The sequence below is a fragment of the Aplysia californica genome, unplaced genomic scaffold, assembly GCF_000002075.1.
Source record: "Aplysia californica isolate F4 #8 unplaced genomic scaffold, AplCal3.0 scaffold01047, whole genome shotgun sequence".
Taxonomy (NCBI): Eukaryota; Metazoa; Mollusca; class Gastropoda; order Aplysiida; family Aplysiidae; genus Aplysia; species Aplysia californica.
Window position 1 is genome coordinate 77,864 of NW_004798317.1, and position 18,366 is coordinate 96,229.

Below are 18,366 nucleotides of genomic sequence, written 5' to 3' on the forward strand. Positions count from 1 at the left end.
GGTCCGAAGAATTTCGCGGTCCCAGTTTGAGCTTAATGTTGTAAAGTTTATTGTTTGTTTGTTTTTTCAAATGAGTCTCCCACAGACTGGAGATGTAGTTTTTTATTTTATTTTTAAAGTCAGTCTGTGGGAGAGTGTTCGTCGTTGATCCCAACAGAAGGGATAAGGATTCCTTCGCCAGGTAATCTACTTGCTCGTTTCCTCGGATGCCGACATGATATTTTTCCCGGTTTCAGTCAAGGTACATATTTTTTGTTGTAGCCGAACTATTTTTGGGTGTAGGAGCGTGCATTTTTTAAGTGAGGTGATGCAAGACACAGTCAGATAGGATAAGGAAAGATTTGTTAGGAGAATTTTCTAGGGAGTTCAGTGCAATGTCAATGAGTCAATGGCAGTGGGCTCCGCAGAGAAAATGGAGGCTTGGGGATGGAGTCTCCTCTGGTGTGTACTGTTTGGAGATAGGGCTGGGGCACCCACAGCGGAGTCCGATTTGGAGCCATCTGTGAAGATTAGGTTCGCACCGGGGTATTTTTCTATAAAAGTTTTTTTTATTCTGTTTTAAATGTTTTGGTGTTTATGCTTGCTTTGTTGTGTGTGGTCAGCTGTAAGTCTATTTTTGTCTTGGTCAGGTGCCACGGAGGTAGGTCTAGGAAAAGAAATTGTTCCATATTTTGTTTGGAAAAGTATGTTTTTGAGGTCCTCAAGGACTCTGAGGCCGAAGGGTTTGATAAGTTTTTTGTTGTCTTGGAATTTGTTTATGGTGTTTGGGTTTGTTTTGAAAATGCAGTCATGTGCTGGATTCTCTGGTGTTGAGCTGTTTAATTGCTTATTGTAGTGAGAGTTGTGTGCGTCAGAGTGCGAGTGATGGTATGTTTGCCTCGGCCTGGAGGCACTCCACTAGAGAAGTGCAGAAAGCCCCCCAGAGCGAGGCGGAGTTTTTGGTTTTGCACTGGGTCTACCATTTTAAAGACGTGTGTGGTTTTGCCGATCCATAAACTTGACAGCCATAGTCAAGCCTGGATCGGACGGAGATGTACAAGTGGAGAAAGTGTTTTGAGTCCCCGCCCCCACACCGGATGCGATAGAATTTTCAAAGCATTTATAATGCTTTTTGGAACCTCACACGAAGGTCTTTGATGTGTGGTATGAGTGTGAGGTTTTTTTTAGAATATAACGCCGAGGAAACAGGCCTGGTTCTAGACGGGAATCCTTTCCCCGTATAGCGTCAATTCCGGCTGCAGTACATGTCTGCCTGATTGGAAGAAGTGCACTCCAACCGTCTTTGACGGGGAAAACTTGAAACCGTTATTATTCGCCCACTTTTCAAGTTTGTGCAGCTGCCTTTCCATAGATCTTAGTAGAGGGTTTTTTGAACGGCAGCATATCAAGAAGTCGTCAACGTATAACAAGTTGTCTATGCTACATTCACGGTGCTGCGAGAGAACAAATGTAGTTGGCAGGTTGCGCTCATGGTGCCATGAATACAGTTTGCAGGCGCTGTCAAGGATCACAGCTTCGTTTCCCTTCATCTCATGGGATGGAACGCTTGAAGCCTGCCAAAGTATTAAAAATACGTCACTACCGTCACTGACTAAAACCGGCCGACTTAAATCTGCAGTGGACGCTCCCCCAAAACGAAACTTTAGTGCCGTGAACGTAACATCAACAGCGCCTGCAAACTGCATTCAGGGCGCCATGAACGTAGCCTCCCAACTACATTCGCGGCAAGCCTGCAGACTACATTCATGGCGCTGTGAACGTAGCCACTGCATATTTTTTTTTCACTGTTGTTAGCTGTTCATGGTGTGAAATGGTCGGCCTTCACCCAGCCCATTGCCATTATTAAATAAACTAACGCCGGCTCTATTTCTCCGAACGTTCGGGAAAATAAACTTGAACTTTATTTCTCCGTTCCGTTCTCGAGATTTCTTGATAAGCAAATGGAGTGGCCCGTGTGTGTGTGTGTGTGTGTGTGTGTGTGTGTGTGTGTGTGTGTGTGAGTGTGGAGAGATTTTTTTAACATGAAGGATTTTAGTTTTTGCTGGGTGACTAAATGCAAAATAGGTTACCGCCAAGGTCAAGCAGTCTTGTTTTCTTGCAGCACCTTTTGAAGGCATTTTCGAATGAAGTATAGTCCGGGAACGTTGCCCCAACCACAACTAAAGTATCTGAATGCCTCCTCCCAGTCCTCACAGAATGGCAGAATGAAAGGATGACGCCTTAATCTCGCAATTAACCAAAAAAATCTCGAGATCAGAAACCGTTCGGAGAAATAGAGGGTAAATTTTTACTTTCACTACCGCACACAGATGCGCTGCTTCAGGGGTCAAACTGCTGTACAGTTGGCTGCAGATCACACACAAAGCCACTAAAACTGTCGCAAATCAATTATTTTCAAGAAAATTTCAAATCTAATTGTAAAATATCAAATCATGGGTTAAAATGGGGGAATGGCCCCCCTGTAACCCCCCAGATTTTCTTTTACCCCAGGTGGGCAGGACCCCCTGGAACCCCCCGATTGGTCCAAAGCACGTCAATCTCGATCAAGAACAATCAAATATTTCAAAAACTATTAATTTGTGACGGAAAAGAAGTTGATATTCGTGCTCAGCGCATCAATATTTAGATCTAGATTAGTAGAAAAAGGACAACTGGTAGCCAATTGTGAGACGGGAGGGAAAGTTTAAAAAATACCAAATAGAGTTCAACTTTATTTTACCGAGCGTTCACTCACTTTGAAAACAAGATGAAACCTGAAACTTATCGTAGATCTAGATCTGTACAACTTATAAGTTATTGTTTGTACTGTTCTGTGTGTGTCTGGCACACCTGAGGGGGGGGATAGCGAGACGCAACGTGACAGGCTATCTGAATTCTCACCCCTGGTGAGAATCCACTTCCTTTAAGTTTAACTTTTATTAAGTCTAAGTAGACCTATATTCTAGATCTAGATCTAGATCTAGATCTAGAATCTAGATCTAGATTCTAGATCTAGATTCTAGATCTAGAGATTTTCTAGCTTCTAATGAAATTATTACACTTTTTGGGACAAACAGGGGTTGATATAATTCAAACTCCTGGACCACCATATTTTCATAATCTGGAGTTGAATCTATAGATCTATCTAGAATCATGAAAGAAAGCACCCATTACTTGCCTCCGAGTTAACGGCCAAACATTGCAATTTGCAAACAAGATGCCAGCACCGTAAGAGAAGAGTGCATCATGGGGGTTGAAGAAGAAAATTGTAGGGGATTTCCCATTTTGTTCTTGGATATTTTCCGTTTCAGACCACGTGACATATATGTATGCCCGTTTGGCCCACTTAATTGCTTTATTTAGAAACCAAGGAGGATATCCAGTCTTGGGTTAATAATATATTAAACCCAAAGCTAGTTGTAACGGGTACTTGTACTTACGTTACAATTTTCGGTACTTTTACTGTACTCCAGTACATTTTTTAGAACCAGTACTTTTACTGTACTCCGATACTTTTTATAAAAGTACTTTTGAGTATTTTTAAAGCACATTTTGAGTACTTTTGAAGCTTAATGAAAGGGAAAGTGCCGGAATTTATTATCATAATTTACGTGAATGTGATCACAGGCGTGTAATTGAAAATCAGTGAAAACACAAACTTCATTGTGCTCTCAGAATTCTACACTCAGTGTACAATTCATTAATTGTGGTTGACATTGTTGACACTTTTCACCGGCTAGGCCTACCATTACCTGCCATAATACGAACTAAAAATATAGTCCGGATTTACCCGTTATCTCATCTTGTTTTTCGGCAGTTCAATTGTTGTAGGTTCGTTATCATAGTTTGTTTTGATTTGATTGTTTTCTTTTTATTTATTTTTTTGTTTTGTTTTTTTGTTTCTTAAACTTAAAACCAGAACCAATATTTTACTAGTTGGGCAGTTTATGTTCAAAGGTTCGTAAGTTACAAGCACAGAATTCTACACTAAGTGTAGAATTCTGTGGTTACAAGTAAACTTTGCCATGGCAGTATCAATTGATGATCACGTAGATCTAGATTCTAGATCAGGGGTTTTCAAAGTGGGCGCTACTGCCCCCACGGGGTCGGTGGCGACAGTTTGGGGGGCGCTGTGGCGAAATTGGGCGATGGGGGGGCGGTAGTGGGCGTTAAGGGGGCGGTGTAAAATTTTCAGGAAATGTAAAATTAAAATGGTGAAGGGAAAGAAGCCACATAAAAAAATAAAAACAAAAATTGATAGCTTAGGCATAGTTTACAATACTACTTATTACTAAGGATTTTCGTACCCTACACTTTAAGCCCATAAAAAAGATTAATCCCGACAAATCTAACAAAGATCTGGCATATTTCAAAACTCTAAAGATCAATTTTCAGAATAAAAAATCTGTTAAATCGATGTTTGCAGCCGACATCGATCAAGGTGATGAAGACTTACGAGCAACTTAAAATTTATCTCTGCTAACTGCAAAGGCAGGCAAACCACGTACTGTCGGTGAGGACCTCATATTACCTGCGATAAGAGAGGTGGTCATCACAGTCCTGCACCGTGCCCCGAGCCCGTGTTGAAAGTTCTTGCCACTATAAGTGAAAATACCGTGTTCAAAAGACGTTTGGGTGGGATATCAGCAAATGTTGAGGAATAATTGTGCAAAATGCTTAAACGACATAAGTTCAGCCTTCGGTTCATAGATTAGAAGCTGAGGAAATAATGCAAGAATTGTTATTTTTGCGAAAATGTTGGAAACAGATATGTACCAAAGACGAGTCCATTTTCAAAGTGGTCCAAGAATTTTTCTAGCTCTGACTAATATAGTTGCCTGTGCAACAAATGGGGCACCGTAGATGACAGGTCGGTACCGTGGATTTATGAGCTTCTTGAAGAAATCAGTCCCTGAGTTTTAACTGTTCACTGTGTCATTCACAGACAGAAATTTGTGGCAAAAAACCTGAATTAAAGTGTGCATGACACACTCGCCATTGTCATCAAGTGTGTGAACAAGATCAAAGTCGACGCTTTGAACTTGAGATTATTCCAACAGCTGTGCACTGAAAATGACGAGGACTTTCAATGCTTACTTTTGCACACTGAAGTCCGGTGGCTCTCAAAAGGAAACTGTTTGACACGATTGTTTTGCTTGTTTGACTCTGTACTGGAGCTTTTTTTTAAAAAAAAAACAGACAGTGATCTCTGCAATAAACTGAAAGAACACAAGAACAACATTTCGTTCGTCACAGATCTTTTCACAAAGTTCAACCAGTTCAACTTGCAGCTGCAGGGGGATGACGCCAACCTGATCAAGGCAAAATCCATGTTTTCGTCATTCGAAATTGGAAATGTTCCACCGAAACATTGGCAGAAGAGAATTTGCTGTTTCCTAGCTTGACGGAGACACTGAAAGAAGGGCGGTGTCTGACGAGGAACTAGAAATATATACCAACCACCTCAGAGATGTGCATGCTGATATGAAGACAAGGTTTACTGAAATCTTTTAACTGGAAATTCTAGTCTGGGTACTGGACCCACTCAACACGGGAACCGATGGTTACTTGACAGTGGCAATTGAAGAAGAGCTTCTGACAATGAAAAGTGACTTTGAAATCAAACCATTGTTCAAAAAGTCGTACCAGTCTTTCTGGTTGAAAACTGTTGTGCAAGATAAATATCCCTCCCTGTGGGAAAAGATCAAGTAATTGATCATCTCTTTTACCTCCTCCTGTCTAGTAGAAAGGGGATTCAGTGCAGTGACAAGGTTGCTAGTGATGAAGCAGAAGAAAAAACTAAGGATCACAGAGCGTGGCGATTTGCGTCTGCTACTGACCAATCTGAAACCTGATGTTGATAAGTCTCACGCCCGTCCTTCCCATTAAGGCAGTGTCAAGACTTATATAATACGCTTACTCCGTAGTTCACCCTTACTTGATACCTCATGTCAATGTGTCTTTTCTTTTTTTTTTTTTGCTTTTCTTTCTTTCTTTTTTTAAAGCAAAATACTCACTTGTTTGATAGAGTTTGTTGTGTGCATGTGCTGCCACTGATGATGATGATGACGATGATTACTATGATGGTGATAATTATACAGACTAAGATCCATGCATACTTTTTCTTTCGTGTGATTTCTCACATTTGAACAGCTTAATACATGTAATATGTTTAGGTTCTACAATGGAGATATTTGATATACAAATCTCAGGCAACTTTCTTGCAGCACCTTGATGAGAAAAAACGTTTCATAAAAGTAATGTCAATCTGTTTTCAAACCAAGGATCACCGCTTTGGGGTTGTTTTTGTTTTGGTGTTTTGCTTCTGTAAATGTGCTACTACATGTTTTACTTTTATTGATGTTAATAACACTGGTCGTTTATTTACGATGACAACTATATGCATAAAATGACAGTATTTTGTTCTCAATGCCCTTGCATAACATTGAAGCAGAAAGTGTGTTTTATTATATCTCGTACACGCTTAATTTAAGACTGTAATGATGGTGATTTGTGACCCAACTAATATTCAGAACCAAACCATTAGAATTTAGGCACTTTATTTTGTACCTCTGTTTGAGCTCTCTCTCTCTCTCTCTCTCTCTCTCTCTCTCTCTCTCTCTCTCTCTCTCTCTCTCTCTCTCTCTCTCTCTCTCTCTCTTTATGTCTGATTGTTATTATATATTATGCATGTCTTTATGTCATATTGATGGTTGGGGCTGAGTAGGGGGCGCTGGGACTCGTCTGGGTAAAAAGGGGGGCGGTGGGCGAAAAAAGTTTGAAAACCACTGTTCTAGATCTATCGAGACGAGAGTGTGTCATGTCACTGTGTCTGTGTGTGTCAAGTGTGTGATTGTACGTACTCAGTCTCTAAGTGTCTTTAGTACTCTTGGTAGTTGACGGGCAGGCTAGGCCTAGTAGTAAGTGGGTGGTTGGCGGATGCTCTGGTACGTGTGGTTTGCTTCTTCTTTCCTATCAAACATCTATCTTCTTTAATCTCCCCTCCTTCTATTTTGTGTGTTACTGGCTTGTAACACCAGATGTAACACATCTGTTCTTCGTTACTTATATATATCCTTATTGTGTTGCATGTGCCGTAAAACTCTTTCTAAAACTAAAATTAGCAGTTTGATGAGTAAGCCTATATTTATGTACAACTTATACTGCCTTTTTTAAATTTTAAAACTAGATACTAGTGTAGAGTAGGTCAACTGCATCGTGATATGGGCATACTATATAAAATAGTTATAGCAGGAAAAAATGCCAACAACCAACCAACCTCGACAAATTCAAAGTGCAAAAATTGGCATGCCTTGATTTGTTACCTACAGTTTTAACTTGTGCATGTTTTAATTCATATCTTGTTTTGAATGATTATTATTAGAACTTTCCACTGCTCAATGTTCGACCCGCAAACTTAAGTGTAATTTGAATTTCAATTGACTTTGGCCCCATGAGCGACGATATTGAAATATTATTGAGATTGACACCCCTGGTGTAAGGGGCACTGCCAATAGCTTGCAAATCAGAAGGACAGGTATATAGTTCTCTGTCTCTGTGCTGGGCTTAAATTTTATGCACCTTTACATTAGTCTCTTCTTGCCAACTCCATGTTAATGTTAACTCCACGACCAGTTCAAATCATGAGTGGGAAAAACTGAATAGGCCTAGCATACGATCGGATAGCTGTTCAGAAAATCAGAGTTGCTATAATACAGACAAAATTTTCAATTCTTAAAAAATTCCAGTTTCTTTATCTGTTGTAGATTTATAACCGCATTCAAGAAAGTTTTGTCAAAATTCAAATTCTAAATGTTGAAAAAGCTATAAAAGATACATAGTTTAGGTACAGTTCAAAATATTAATTAAAGTTATTATACAGTATACATGTGTATTCTCTGGCCTGAAAAATGTTGCTTTCTGGTCTTCAAACGATTGATTACCTTGCCAATGAAAGATTTATATTCTATTATTGATAAGTGCACTGCCCTCTTTTTTTCAGATCAAATGAAACGGATGAAACTGGACAAGTCTGCTGTGTCGGCAGATGACGAGAAAAAAACAAGACTTCAAACTGGTATGTATTTCTGCTGTAGCTCTTGGTAAGTGTTTTAACTCAGTGCCTATATACCACACTTATTTTGTGGCAATACCCCAGGCACCTATAGCAGTCCCTGTGTGCTGTATTTAATTCTGTGTACACACAGAGTTTTTAATCGATGTTTGTAAACATCGCCTACTTCTAGGGAAAGTAATCTCTGCTACGGACGCTCTCGTGCCCTAGAGGTTAAGGTGTTGGCCTCTCATGATTCAAAGGTACCGGGTTCGAATCCGGGTAGCCACCGAAAAATTTTCTTCTCTAAAATTGTCTCTTTTCACCTCCTTAACCTGCTCTCTAGCATAGCAATGTCCTGTCGTCTGCTATCGTCTCTTTCTACCCCCACCCCCTCACCTCCTTTGCCCCCTCCTCTGGGCTCCTGACTCTTTCTGCAGCCTTTCTACTATTACTCCTTGCATGGCTCCTTCTTACTGCTGTCTTTCAGCCACACCCCTGATCTTTTGGTAGAAAAGATCTACACCTAGCCTTCTCGGACATGGGCGAAAAATCTCGGAGGGCCCGTGTGCAAGTTGCGCCCGTTAAAGATCCCTTGGTGGTCTAAAATCGATAAGAGTAGGCTTCGGCCGCCACCCGAGCAAAATTCAAAATTTCCTACCTGCTGAAAAAGTTTAATATGTCACGCACGCTCATATGACCTTTTATACATTTGTTAGCGCTGTAAAACACTTTTTTTTAAACCAATCTCTTCTACTATTAATATTAAAAAGTCAGGTTTATTGTAGGGGGGAGAGTGAGGCGAAGTGGGCCACCCCCTGAAGAGCCAAATGTAGAGGTCTAGTGCAATATAATTTTTAAAAACTAACAAAAATTGTTTACAGCACAAGGAAGCAACTTCCTTTCTTTTTCTAGGCGGTTTGAGTGAATGGAGTGGAAAAGACGTTTTCATTAAGAAAAAGCTGAAATACTTGATTTTTTAAATCGCAACTTTACCACAGAGAGGAGCAAAACAGATGGAGTTATTGTTGTTGTTTTCAAATCCCTTCAGCTGCGAGCATTTCCGTCTTGGCAGCGCAATCCCTCAAGTAACCACATGTCCTAGTCATCTGGTCATTGCCAGAGTAGAGCAGGCTTTGTAAGTATGGGGGTGTGTGTAGGAGCCCGCGTCAAAGAACTGCCAGGTTTGTGCAGTGAAGGAGAAGATGTTCAACGGTCTCCTCGTGGTAGTCACAGTGTCTGCAATGGAGTTCCCACATGGGGTTGATTCTGTTTATGTGCTTGTTGGTGTGTAAGTTTCCTGTGCGGGCTCTGGAGATCAATGTCTGATCGGCTCTAAATGTTGTTGTTGTTTTCAAATCCCTTTAGCTGCGAGCATTTCGCTCTTGGCAGCGCAATGCCTCCCTCAAGTAACCACAAGTCCTTGTCATCTGGTCAACGCCAGAGTAGAGAAGGCTTTGTAAGTCTGTAGGTGTGTAGGAGCTTGCGTCGAAGAACTGCCAGGTTTGGGCAGTGAAGGAGAAGATGTTCAACGGTCTCCTCGTGGTAGCCACATGGGTTGATTCTGTTTGTGTGCTTGTTGGTGTGTAGGTGTCCTGTGCGGGCTCTGAAGATCAATGTCTTATCGGCTCTACATAAAATATTCGAAGGGTCTTTGGGGTTGGGTTTGTCCATATACCCGAAGAGAGATCTTCCTGTTTCTGCGTTGACCCATCTGTTTAGCCACTCGTCTCTGCTTTTGGCTTGGATGACCCTTCTGCAGGTCTGTAAAGAGGCGGTTGTGTCTGTCTGGGGCAAGCTTGCTCCAGTCTTTGATAGATGGTCTGCAGTCTCATTCCCTGGTACTCCAGAATGGCCAGGCACCCACTGCAGTGTGACCCGGACGCCATAGGAAGTGCCCATCTGTTTTACAAGGCTGAGGATGTTCCCGTCACCTCTGTAGTCTCCTCCTCCCTCGACGGCTTGGAGTACTGACATTGAGTCAGAGAAGACAACGACATCTCCTGGTGTTACTGCGCCTTCAAAAAAGTCTTGGGTGATCTGCTCCAGGGTCTTTATTATGGCGATTCTCTCTGCTTCATAGTTAGAGCTGTATGCTCCGCATGGGTCAAATAGTTGGGTCTGCTTCTTCTCTCCAAGGTTGCTTCGATATTCAATGGTAGATCCGTATCCAGCATTCCGTGTAGCGTTTGTTGCTGACCCATCTGTGTATGCATGAATTGGAGTTTCAGCATACGAGTCCACTGTCTCCAGGGCGCTAGTTCTGAGGATTTCTTCTGGTGTGGTCTTGTCACAAGAAGGGTCTAGAAGTCTCGTCCTTATTGTGATTTCTGATGTCTGCCAACATGCAGGTTCGCTGCTGATGTTGGTGATTGGTTCTCTGTTCTTGGGTGGGTCGAACTCCTCAAGTAGTTTTGTTGCTTCTCGCATAAAGGAGGTCTTCTGGGTGCGTGTTCTTGGTTCCCACTCATCTGCCATTTTCCTGTTTTCGTTCGTGTCTTCTAGCCGCACATATTTTTCATAGGTTTCGAGTGTAGCACTCTTTCTTCTGAGGTCCAGCGGTTCTATGTTGGTGTGGATTTCGCAGGCGCTTGTAGGCGTGGTCTTCATCGCGCCAGAAACAAATCTGAGTGCTTGGTTCTGTACTCTGTCAAGCTGTGCCAGGGAGCTTTGGCTGGCTATCTGTACTCTGTCAAGCTGTGCCAGGGAGCTTTGGCTGGCTATCTGTACTCTGTCAAGCTGTGCCAGGGAGCTTTGGCTGGCTATGGATTGTAGTGGTAGGGAGTAGTCAATCACAGATCTGACATACCCTATATAAATTTGTCGGAGGGTTGCTTTGTCAGCTCCCCGGTTGTGTGATGAAAGGTGTTTCAGGAGGTTTAGTCTGGAGGTGGCTTTCTTGGTCAGCTCCCCTAAGTGCTCTTTGAGAGACAGCCTTTGGTCCAGTTGTACACCAAGATACTTGGGATAGTCCTCATGTCTGATGGTGGTTCCATTGATCTTAAGGTTTACTTTACTTGCTGTTACTTTGTTTTTGAGGCTGAAGAGTCCAGAGACAGTCTTGTCTGTGTTGATCTCCATCTTCCATAGCTGGTTGTAGGACGAGATAGTAGTCAGGTCTGCGTTGATGATTTGGTTCAGTGCTCTCATGTCACTTCCTTTGTTCCAGATGAGTAAGTCGTCAGCGTAGAGTGTTTTCTGGCAGGAGATGACATCTGGCAAGTCGTTCATGAGCAACAGGAAAAGGGTACAGCTGAGTGCTGACCCCTGTGGGAGGCCTTCCTCGACTGTCCTCTGTGAAGAAATCTTGCTGTCACATGACGTCTGGATAGTTTTGCAAGACAGAAAGTTCTTGATCCAGCTGTATATCCTTCCTGCTATCCCAAGCTTTTGCATTTTGTAGAACAGTCCCTGTCTCCACACACAGTCATACGCCTGCCTCGGGTCAGTGAAGACGGCCACAACATTGTCTTTATCTTGAACGGCATCGCTGTTCTTCTGGGCAAATCTGATGAGGTGGTCCATAGTTCTTTTGCCTTTCCTGAATCCTGCCTGTGATGTGCTGATAGCTCCGGTGTTTTCCATCCACCAGTACAGTCTGTCGTTGACCATTCTCTCGACGACCTTACTCAGGCATGATGTTAAAGAGATTGGTCTGTAGCTTGAAGGCTGGCTTGCTGGTTTGTCCTTCTTTAGTATCGGTGTGATGTTTGCTTTCTTCCATTCTGTTGGGAGCTGTCCCTCATTCCAGGTCCTGTTGAAGAAGTCCAGGAGTATGGAGATGGAAGAGTCTGTCAGGTTGAGGATCATCTCTTTGGTGACGTGGTCTGGTCCTGGGGCCTTTCTCTGTTTACACTTTTTGAGGGCTGCCTTCAATTCCGTCAGAGTAAACTCCTTCTCAAACACCTCCAGGTTTGCCTTGGGGTCTGTTCTGCCCTTTTGGTCAGCTACTTTATTGTGTGGATCAGTTTGTTCTTGTTTCCTTTCTTGTTGATGCTAGAAAAGTATTTGTTCATAACCTCAGCTCTGCATGTTTCTCCTTTCTCAGTTGGTTTCATTGTGGCGGGGTTTTTCCTTCTTTTTGTACCTGAGAGATTGGTAAGCGGGTTCCAGGCTTTCCTCCTGTCCTTACGCAGGTCTAGTTCTCCATTGTGTTCTCTCCTTGTTTGTCTTTTCGTACTTTTGGTCTTCAGCTTTACCTTGGCTGTCAGGTAGTTAGTGTGCTTTCTGTTTTCGGTTGTTGGGTTCATCTCAGCGCGCCGTCTAGCTTTCTTCCTGGCCTTTGTCAGTTGTTCCAGTTCTTTATCCCAATAAGGGCGGAACTTCTTAAGGTTCCCTCTTGGAATCACTTCCTTATCAGATGTCTTTAGTGCTGTGGTGATGTCCTTGTAGCACTCATCAATTGGATTGGTCGTGCTTACATCCAGGAGTCTACTTTCGGATTTCTGTTGGTAGAGCTCCCAGTTTGCTTTCTTGTTGTTTCAACTGTGTCTTATGGGGTTGGTCGGTTCTCATTTCCTGTTTCTGGGTATTTGCAGTAGGATTGGGCGGTGGTCACTTCCTATGTCATCTAGGACAGTCATAGAGCAGTGCGGGTGAAGGTCAACAGAGACCAAGGTCAAGTCTGGTCTGCTGAGAGTTCCGCTGGCTCTATGAAGTAGGGTGGGAGGTGTCTTGTCATTCTGGAGTGAAATGAGGTTGCTTGATCTCAGTAGTTCTTCTAGAACTGTTCCTGTTGATTCTGTATCACTGTAACGCCACAGTGGAGAGTGTCCATTGAAATCTCCCGCAAGAACGGTATGTTTGTGTCTGTATTCGGGAAGTTGAGCTGGAGAGTAGATCTCGGTGGGCAGTATACATTGTAGAAAGTGTAGGTTGTTCCATCCGACTGCTACACATTCACTTCCTGCATGTCAGTCTCGTCATCGGTTTCTGGGTGACAAACCTCATCGGTGATGTCATTCCGAATGAGGGTTGCGATGCCTTTACATTTGGTGCACTTGCAGTGCTACATTGTGTGGCCTGTCAAATGGAGTACTATCCGCTTGGGTAGTTGGGTTTCCTGTAGCAGGGCTACGTGAATTCTTAAGTCTGACAGTGTCTTTGCAAGCTCCATTTTCTTGTTCTGTATTGATGAGATGTTCAGTTGGAGTATATTCAATGCCTGTGTGTCTGTGGGTCGGGGAGTCTGTAGTGTCTGTGTGTTGCTTGTGGCCCCTATACCTGCAGTGTGGGTCCCAGTAGCTGACTTGTCATTCCCGCCCCCGGGTGAAGGCAGAGAGCGCGGACCTTGATAACCGAGGTGACATCCGAGCTCGTATAGTTTCATTTGTCGTAGAGGCATTTTATTGGTTTGGGGGTTATGAAGGCTTGTATGCATCCCTGTAGGATCTCAGGTAGGTGGTAGTCTTGTCCTGACACTGGCTTGTGCCCAAACATCTTGCCACAAGAGAACAAAGGTGCAATGTTCACTGTCCTGTTTTCCATCAACCTTCAAGGGGATTTCTTAGACAGTAGACAACCGTAGGGGGTGTAGGCACACTCTAGTTCTGGGAGATGGGAGCCACAGAGTGCAACCAATGACAAGGGATCATCTGAGCAGTCCAGTAAGGGGTCCCATTGAGTAAGGGGTAACGCGTTCCTTCCACAGTGAGCCGTCTACATCACCAAGCGTAGCTTGCGTTTGCCAAATCCTCGCCACCTGCTGTCTCCTGGCTATCTGCTATTAACATTTCCGTTCATGAGGCAGAATAATTCGAGGGATGGCCGAATCTACTTAGAGGATCGTCACGTCATGGGTCAGCGAGCATTTGCCAGGATTTCTGTAGGGGCGTCATCTGTTTCCAGGCAGCCTATTTCTTACAGCTACAAGGCTTTCTGGTTCTGCGGAGACGTCTCACGATGAGTCATCTGGCAGTCTGTGGGTACCATGCCCCGTCTGTAGAGCTCCCACGAGAGGGAGGGAAGAAGATGTCGACAGTGAGTTCCTGAATGAACAGGTTGGCCTGTTGTGACGCCAGACCTACCATAATGGTGGATGTGTACGGACCTATACGCTCTTATACTATCTGACCGTCTAGGTACGGACCCTTCTACGAGCCAAAAGGTCGTTGCTCACTTCGCACCTCACAGGACTATGGCACCTCCTGGCCAGAGCTCCGTCTGCAACCCCTGCTCCTATGCACAGAGCAGGGGTCCCCAGGCTGCTCGACAAAGACGGGGAGTTGACATGCGTACGGCATTGCTCGCACTACCCTTCATCACAATGTGAAGAAAGCTCTTCAAGGTGATGTTGAATTGTGTCCAAACTATCGTCACAGACAAGTATTCACAGAAGACCAGAAGGCTTAATTGACGCAGTACATGCTGAAATGTGCCAAAAGATCCTATGGTTTGACTACTGCTAACTGCAGAAAACTCATATCTATGAAGTCGCTGTTGCAAATCTCCTAAGACCTTTCGTAGGCCTACCCATCTTCGAGGGGTGATGCAATATGTGCCGGAAAGGAGTGGCACATGGGCTTTCTTTGGAGACCTCCGCAACTCAGTTTGCGACAACCAATGGCTACCCCATTGGCAAGGGCCACAGCTTTCAACTGACATTCTGTGGGAACATTTTTCAACTTGCTGCAGGCTCTTTCTAGATAGTGACCTGGGTGTCTCTGATACTCAATCTTGACGAAACATTTTGTTCTTTGTTGTTTTTTTTCGTTTTTGAATTATTTCGTTTTTTCCAAAAATCCTCCCTCGGTGGCCCACTTCTCCCCACTCTCCCCTAATGATAAACGTACTCAGTGTGTATACTGTGTTGTTTTTTGTTGGGGTTTTTTTTTGTTGGTTTTACAGCGCTCGCAACTGCATAAGGTCATATGAGCGCGCGGGACACATTAACATTAAATACATTGTATTTTCAGTTGGTAAGAAATTTTTAATTTTTCCCGAGTGGCGACCGAAGCCTACTCTTATCGATTTTAGACCGGCAAGGGATCTTAAACGTGCACAACTTGCACACGAGACCTAAGAGACTTTGTCGTCCTTGTCCGATAAGGCTAGGTGCAGATCTTTACTACCAGAAGATCAGGGGTGTGACTGAAAGACAACAGTAAGAAGGAACCAAGGAGAAGCAGTAGAAAGGCTACAGAAAGAGTCAGGGGCCCAGAGGAGGGGGCAAAGGAGGTGAAAGGGTGGGGGCTGAAAGTAGAGACAAAAGCAGACAACAGAACATTGGTAGAGAGCAGGAAAGGAGGTGAAAGTAGACAATTTTTAGAGAGAAGAAAATGTTTCAGTCGCTTCCCGGTTTCGAACCCGGGACCTTTGGATGAGAGGCGAACTCCTTAACCTCTAGACCACGAGAGCCCCCTCTTGTACTTTGAGTATTTATAATATATGTGCAGTTAAAGTTGCTCCGGCAACCACTCGTCCAAGACACCCGCCTGTACGCCCTACAAATGACCACATCCCACTTCTTCCCTTGCGTTTTTCTATAGCCTTTTATTATTATAAGGACACTGTCCAAGAGGACCACCTGTCTAAAATGATCACTTTTCTTCTCAACAGAGGATGATATCATCTTGGACAGTTTGGAAAGTAAATTAAACATGGGAATTGTCAATGATAGTGAACCACAAGATTCTCCAGTCCTTTTTTTGTGTGTAAAGTATCCTCAATGAATAAGATGTTTCCATTGGATTCGACAAAACCATTTTGTTTCATTTCTCAAAAATAAGTTGTTTTAGAATTATTATTACCGCTACATTTTGTAGACAAGATATTGCACTTTCTAAATTACTTTCAGAAGCAAAATAATGATACATGTATAAATGTGGCAAAGGGCATTTTGAGGACATATTATATTTAGTATCTCCAACAGAGCAGTGAACCGACTTTCTGCTTTACTATTTTTTGCTTTGAAGTAAACGTTTATCTTGGAAGCATGATCTTCAAGTGACAGATTGTTTGGTGCAAGAGATATGACACTTCATCTCATACATGAACATGGAAATAGGCTATACCTACCGCAAGTGAATTCTAATAACCTTATGAAAAATACTAAGTGTGCGTATGCAGGATGTCAGCTCAGCTAAGTTTGTATGAATGGTACATGTATAAGTTAAATGAAAAGAAACCAGCCATAGCGGTGTATGAGTTTAAGAAAGTCGCCCAAATATAAATACCCGAGACACTTTTTTCAAATACCTGTATATAACCTATTCTTACAAAGTTAACATGTTGTGTTCTTTCCCCAGCCTCACAGTGCCCCACAGGCTGTATTGAAGTGGAAACAGACATAGACCCTGGATTAGAGGTAATTACACTAGACGAGCTGACCATAGAATGTGAGAAAAACAAAAGTCATAAATCTTTCATCCCAATCGACAAGTTCAGCCGTTTGGATCTTCTGTCTCGCTACCAAGATGAGGTCACTGAACAAGCTGTTAAAGTCCTGGCTGACCTCACGGTACAGGTGACAGCTGCATGGGTCAGTGAAGACCGACCAGAAAAATACCCATCCGGAGAAGCTGAGTACCCGTACGTAAAGGAACGAGGTGGGACGATGCTGAGGAAAGGGAGTGGCTATGTGCAGAAGGTTGTCACGTATGGTAAAGGCAGTGGGATGAAAGATCCTTGTGAGTGTAGAGAGTGTCGTTACTCTAGCTCCGCGCGTGATGTGTGGTGGGAAGTGGAAGTGGTATCAGCCCGGCACATCATTTATGACCACACGGAGGCCAGAGGAGCCAACATAGACTTGTTTTACGATGGCAGTACCGGAATCGGGAGAAAGGAGAGAAAAAAAATGAAAGGTTACAATAGTATGTGGGGGTCCAGCGTAGACGGGGACCGCTGTGTGCTGTTCTGCCCAACACACGATGAGCAGCTGGCACACACTCTAAAGGACTTGTGTAAGACAGCAGACCGGCTGGTCAGGGAGGCCAACAGTCGACATCAGCACCAGGTGGGCCCGCACATGGCGGTTGTTGTGTCTCACCCTCATGGCTGCCAGAAGTACATCACGGTAGGGGAAAGCACCACAACGGACAAGCTCGACGAGGAAGGCCGGCAGACATACACATACACAGCTGATACTTGTAGGGGCAGCAGCGGCGGTTTGGTTTGGGTGGTTGGCAGGTGGGAGTTGACCAGCTATGTGACTGCACCCCACAGCAGGGTACTGGACAAGAGGAATAACAAAAGCGGAGACCGATGGCTTGCCCGTCTCATTTGGACTAATAATAGGTTCAAATACACATGAAGATGTGTACGGATAGATGACTTGCCCCATCTCATGTAAAGTAGTAGGTTCGAACCTGTACTTGAGGATATTTACAGATATACAGCTATTACCCCATTTCATGTGAAGTAATAGGTTCAAATATATACACATGAAGATTTATGTACCGATAGACAGCTTGCCACATCTCATGTAAAATAGTAAGTTCAAACATATGTACCTATAGATATGTACAGATATAGCTTGCCTCATCTCATGTAGAGTAGTAGGTTCAAACATACACAAAGGGGGCTCTTGTGGTCTAGAGGTTAAAGTGTTCGCCTCTCATTCAAAGGTCCCGCGTTCGAATCCGAGTAGCGACCGAAATATTTTCTTCTCTAAAATTGTCTTCTTTCACCTCCTTTCCTGCTTTCAATGTTCGGTCGTCTGCTTTCATCTCCACTTTCTACCCCCACCCACTCACCTCCTTTACCCCCTCCTCTTGACTCCTGACTCTTTCTACTTTCTGCAGCCTTACACAACTTCTACTCCTTGGCTCCTTACTGCTGTCTTTCAGCCACACCCGTGATCTTCTGGTAGGAAAGATCTACACCTAGCCGTCTCGGGCTAGGGCGAAAATCTCGGAGGTCCCGTGTGCAAGTTGCGCACGTTAAAGATTCCTTGGTGGTCTAAAATCGATAAGATCAGAGTAGGCTTCGGCCGCCACCCAAGCAAAATTAAACATTTCTTTCTCTCTTGAAAATGTTTAATGTGTCCCGCCCGCTCATATGACCTTATGCAGTTGCGAGCGCCGTAAAACACTTACCAAAAGAAAGAAAAAAGGTAAAGTAGTAGGTTCAAATATAGTATGTTACATGATGAAGATATTCTTACCCCATTTCATGTGGAGTAATAGGTTCAAACATACACATGAAGATTTATATACAGATACACGGCTTGCCCCATCTCATGTGAAATAGTAAGTTCAAACATAATATTATGTACCTATAGATATGTACAGATATACAGCTTGCCTCGTCTAACGTAGAGTAGTAGGTTCAAACATACTCAAAAACCCCCGGGGCGATGCAACTGACTGTAGTGTCTTTAGGCCATTCCAAAGGGG

The 18,366-nt window shown here is 43.5% G+C and overlaps 1 protein-coding gene across 3 annotated transcripts; it reads left to right on the plus strand.

Annotated features, from left to right (window-relative positions):
- Positions 1 to 3,615: 3,615 nt before the first annotated feature.
- On the plus strand, positions 3,616 to 17,615 carry LOC101859450. Of its 3 annotated transcripts, none has more exons than XM_005111361.3 (3): positions 3,616 to 3,810; positions 7,982 to 8,056; positions 16,279 to 17,615. In XM_005111361.3, exons 2-3 carry the CDS (start codon positions 7,987 to 7,989, stop codon positions 17,280 to 17,282), a joined length of 1,074 nt encoding a protein of 357 aa, XP_005111418.1. In that variant the 5' UTR covers positions 3,616 to 3,810; positions 7,982 to 7,986; the 3' UTR covers positions 17,283 to 17,615. The 3 variants fall into 3 exon arrangements, with proteins under 3 accessions (XP_005111418.1, XP_012945249.1, XP_035829073.1); XM_013089795.2 differs by having other exon boundaries at positions 3,616 to 3,806; XM_035973180.1 differs by lacking the exon at positions 3,616 to 3,810 and adding an exon at positions 5,262 to 5,474.
- The last annotated feature ends 751 nt before the right edge of the window (positions 17,616 to 18,366 follow it).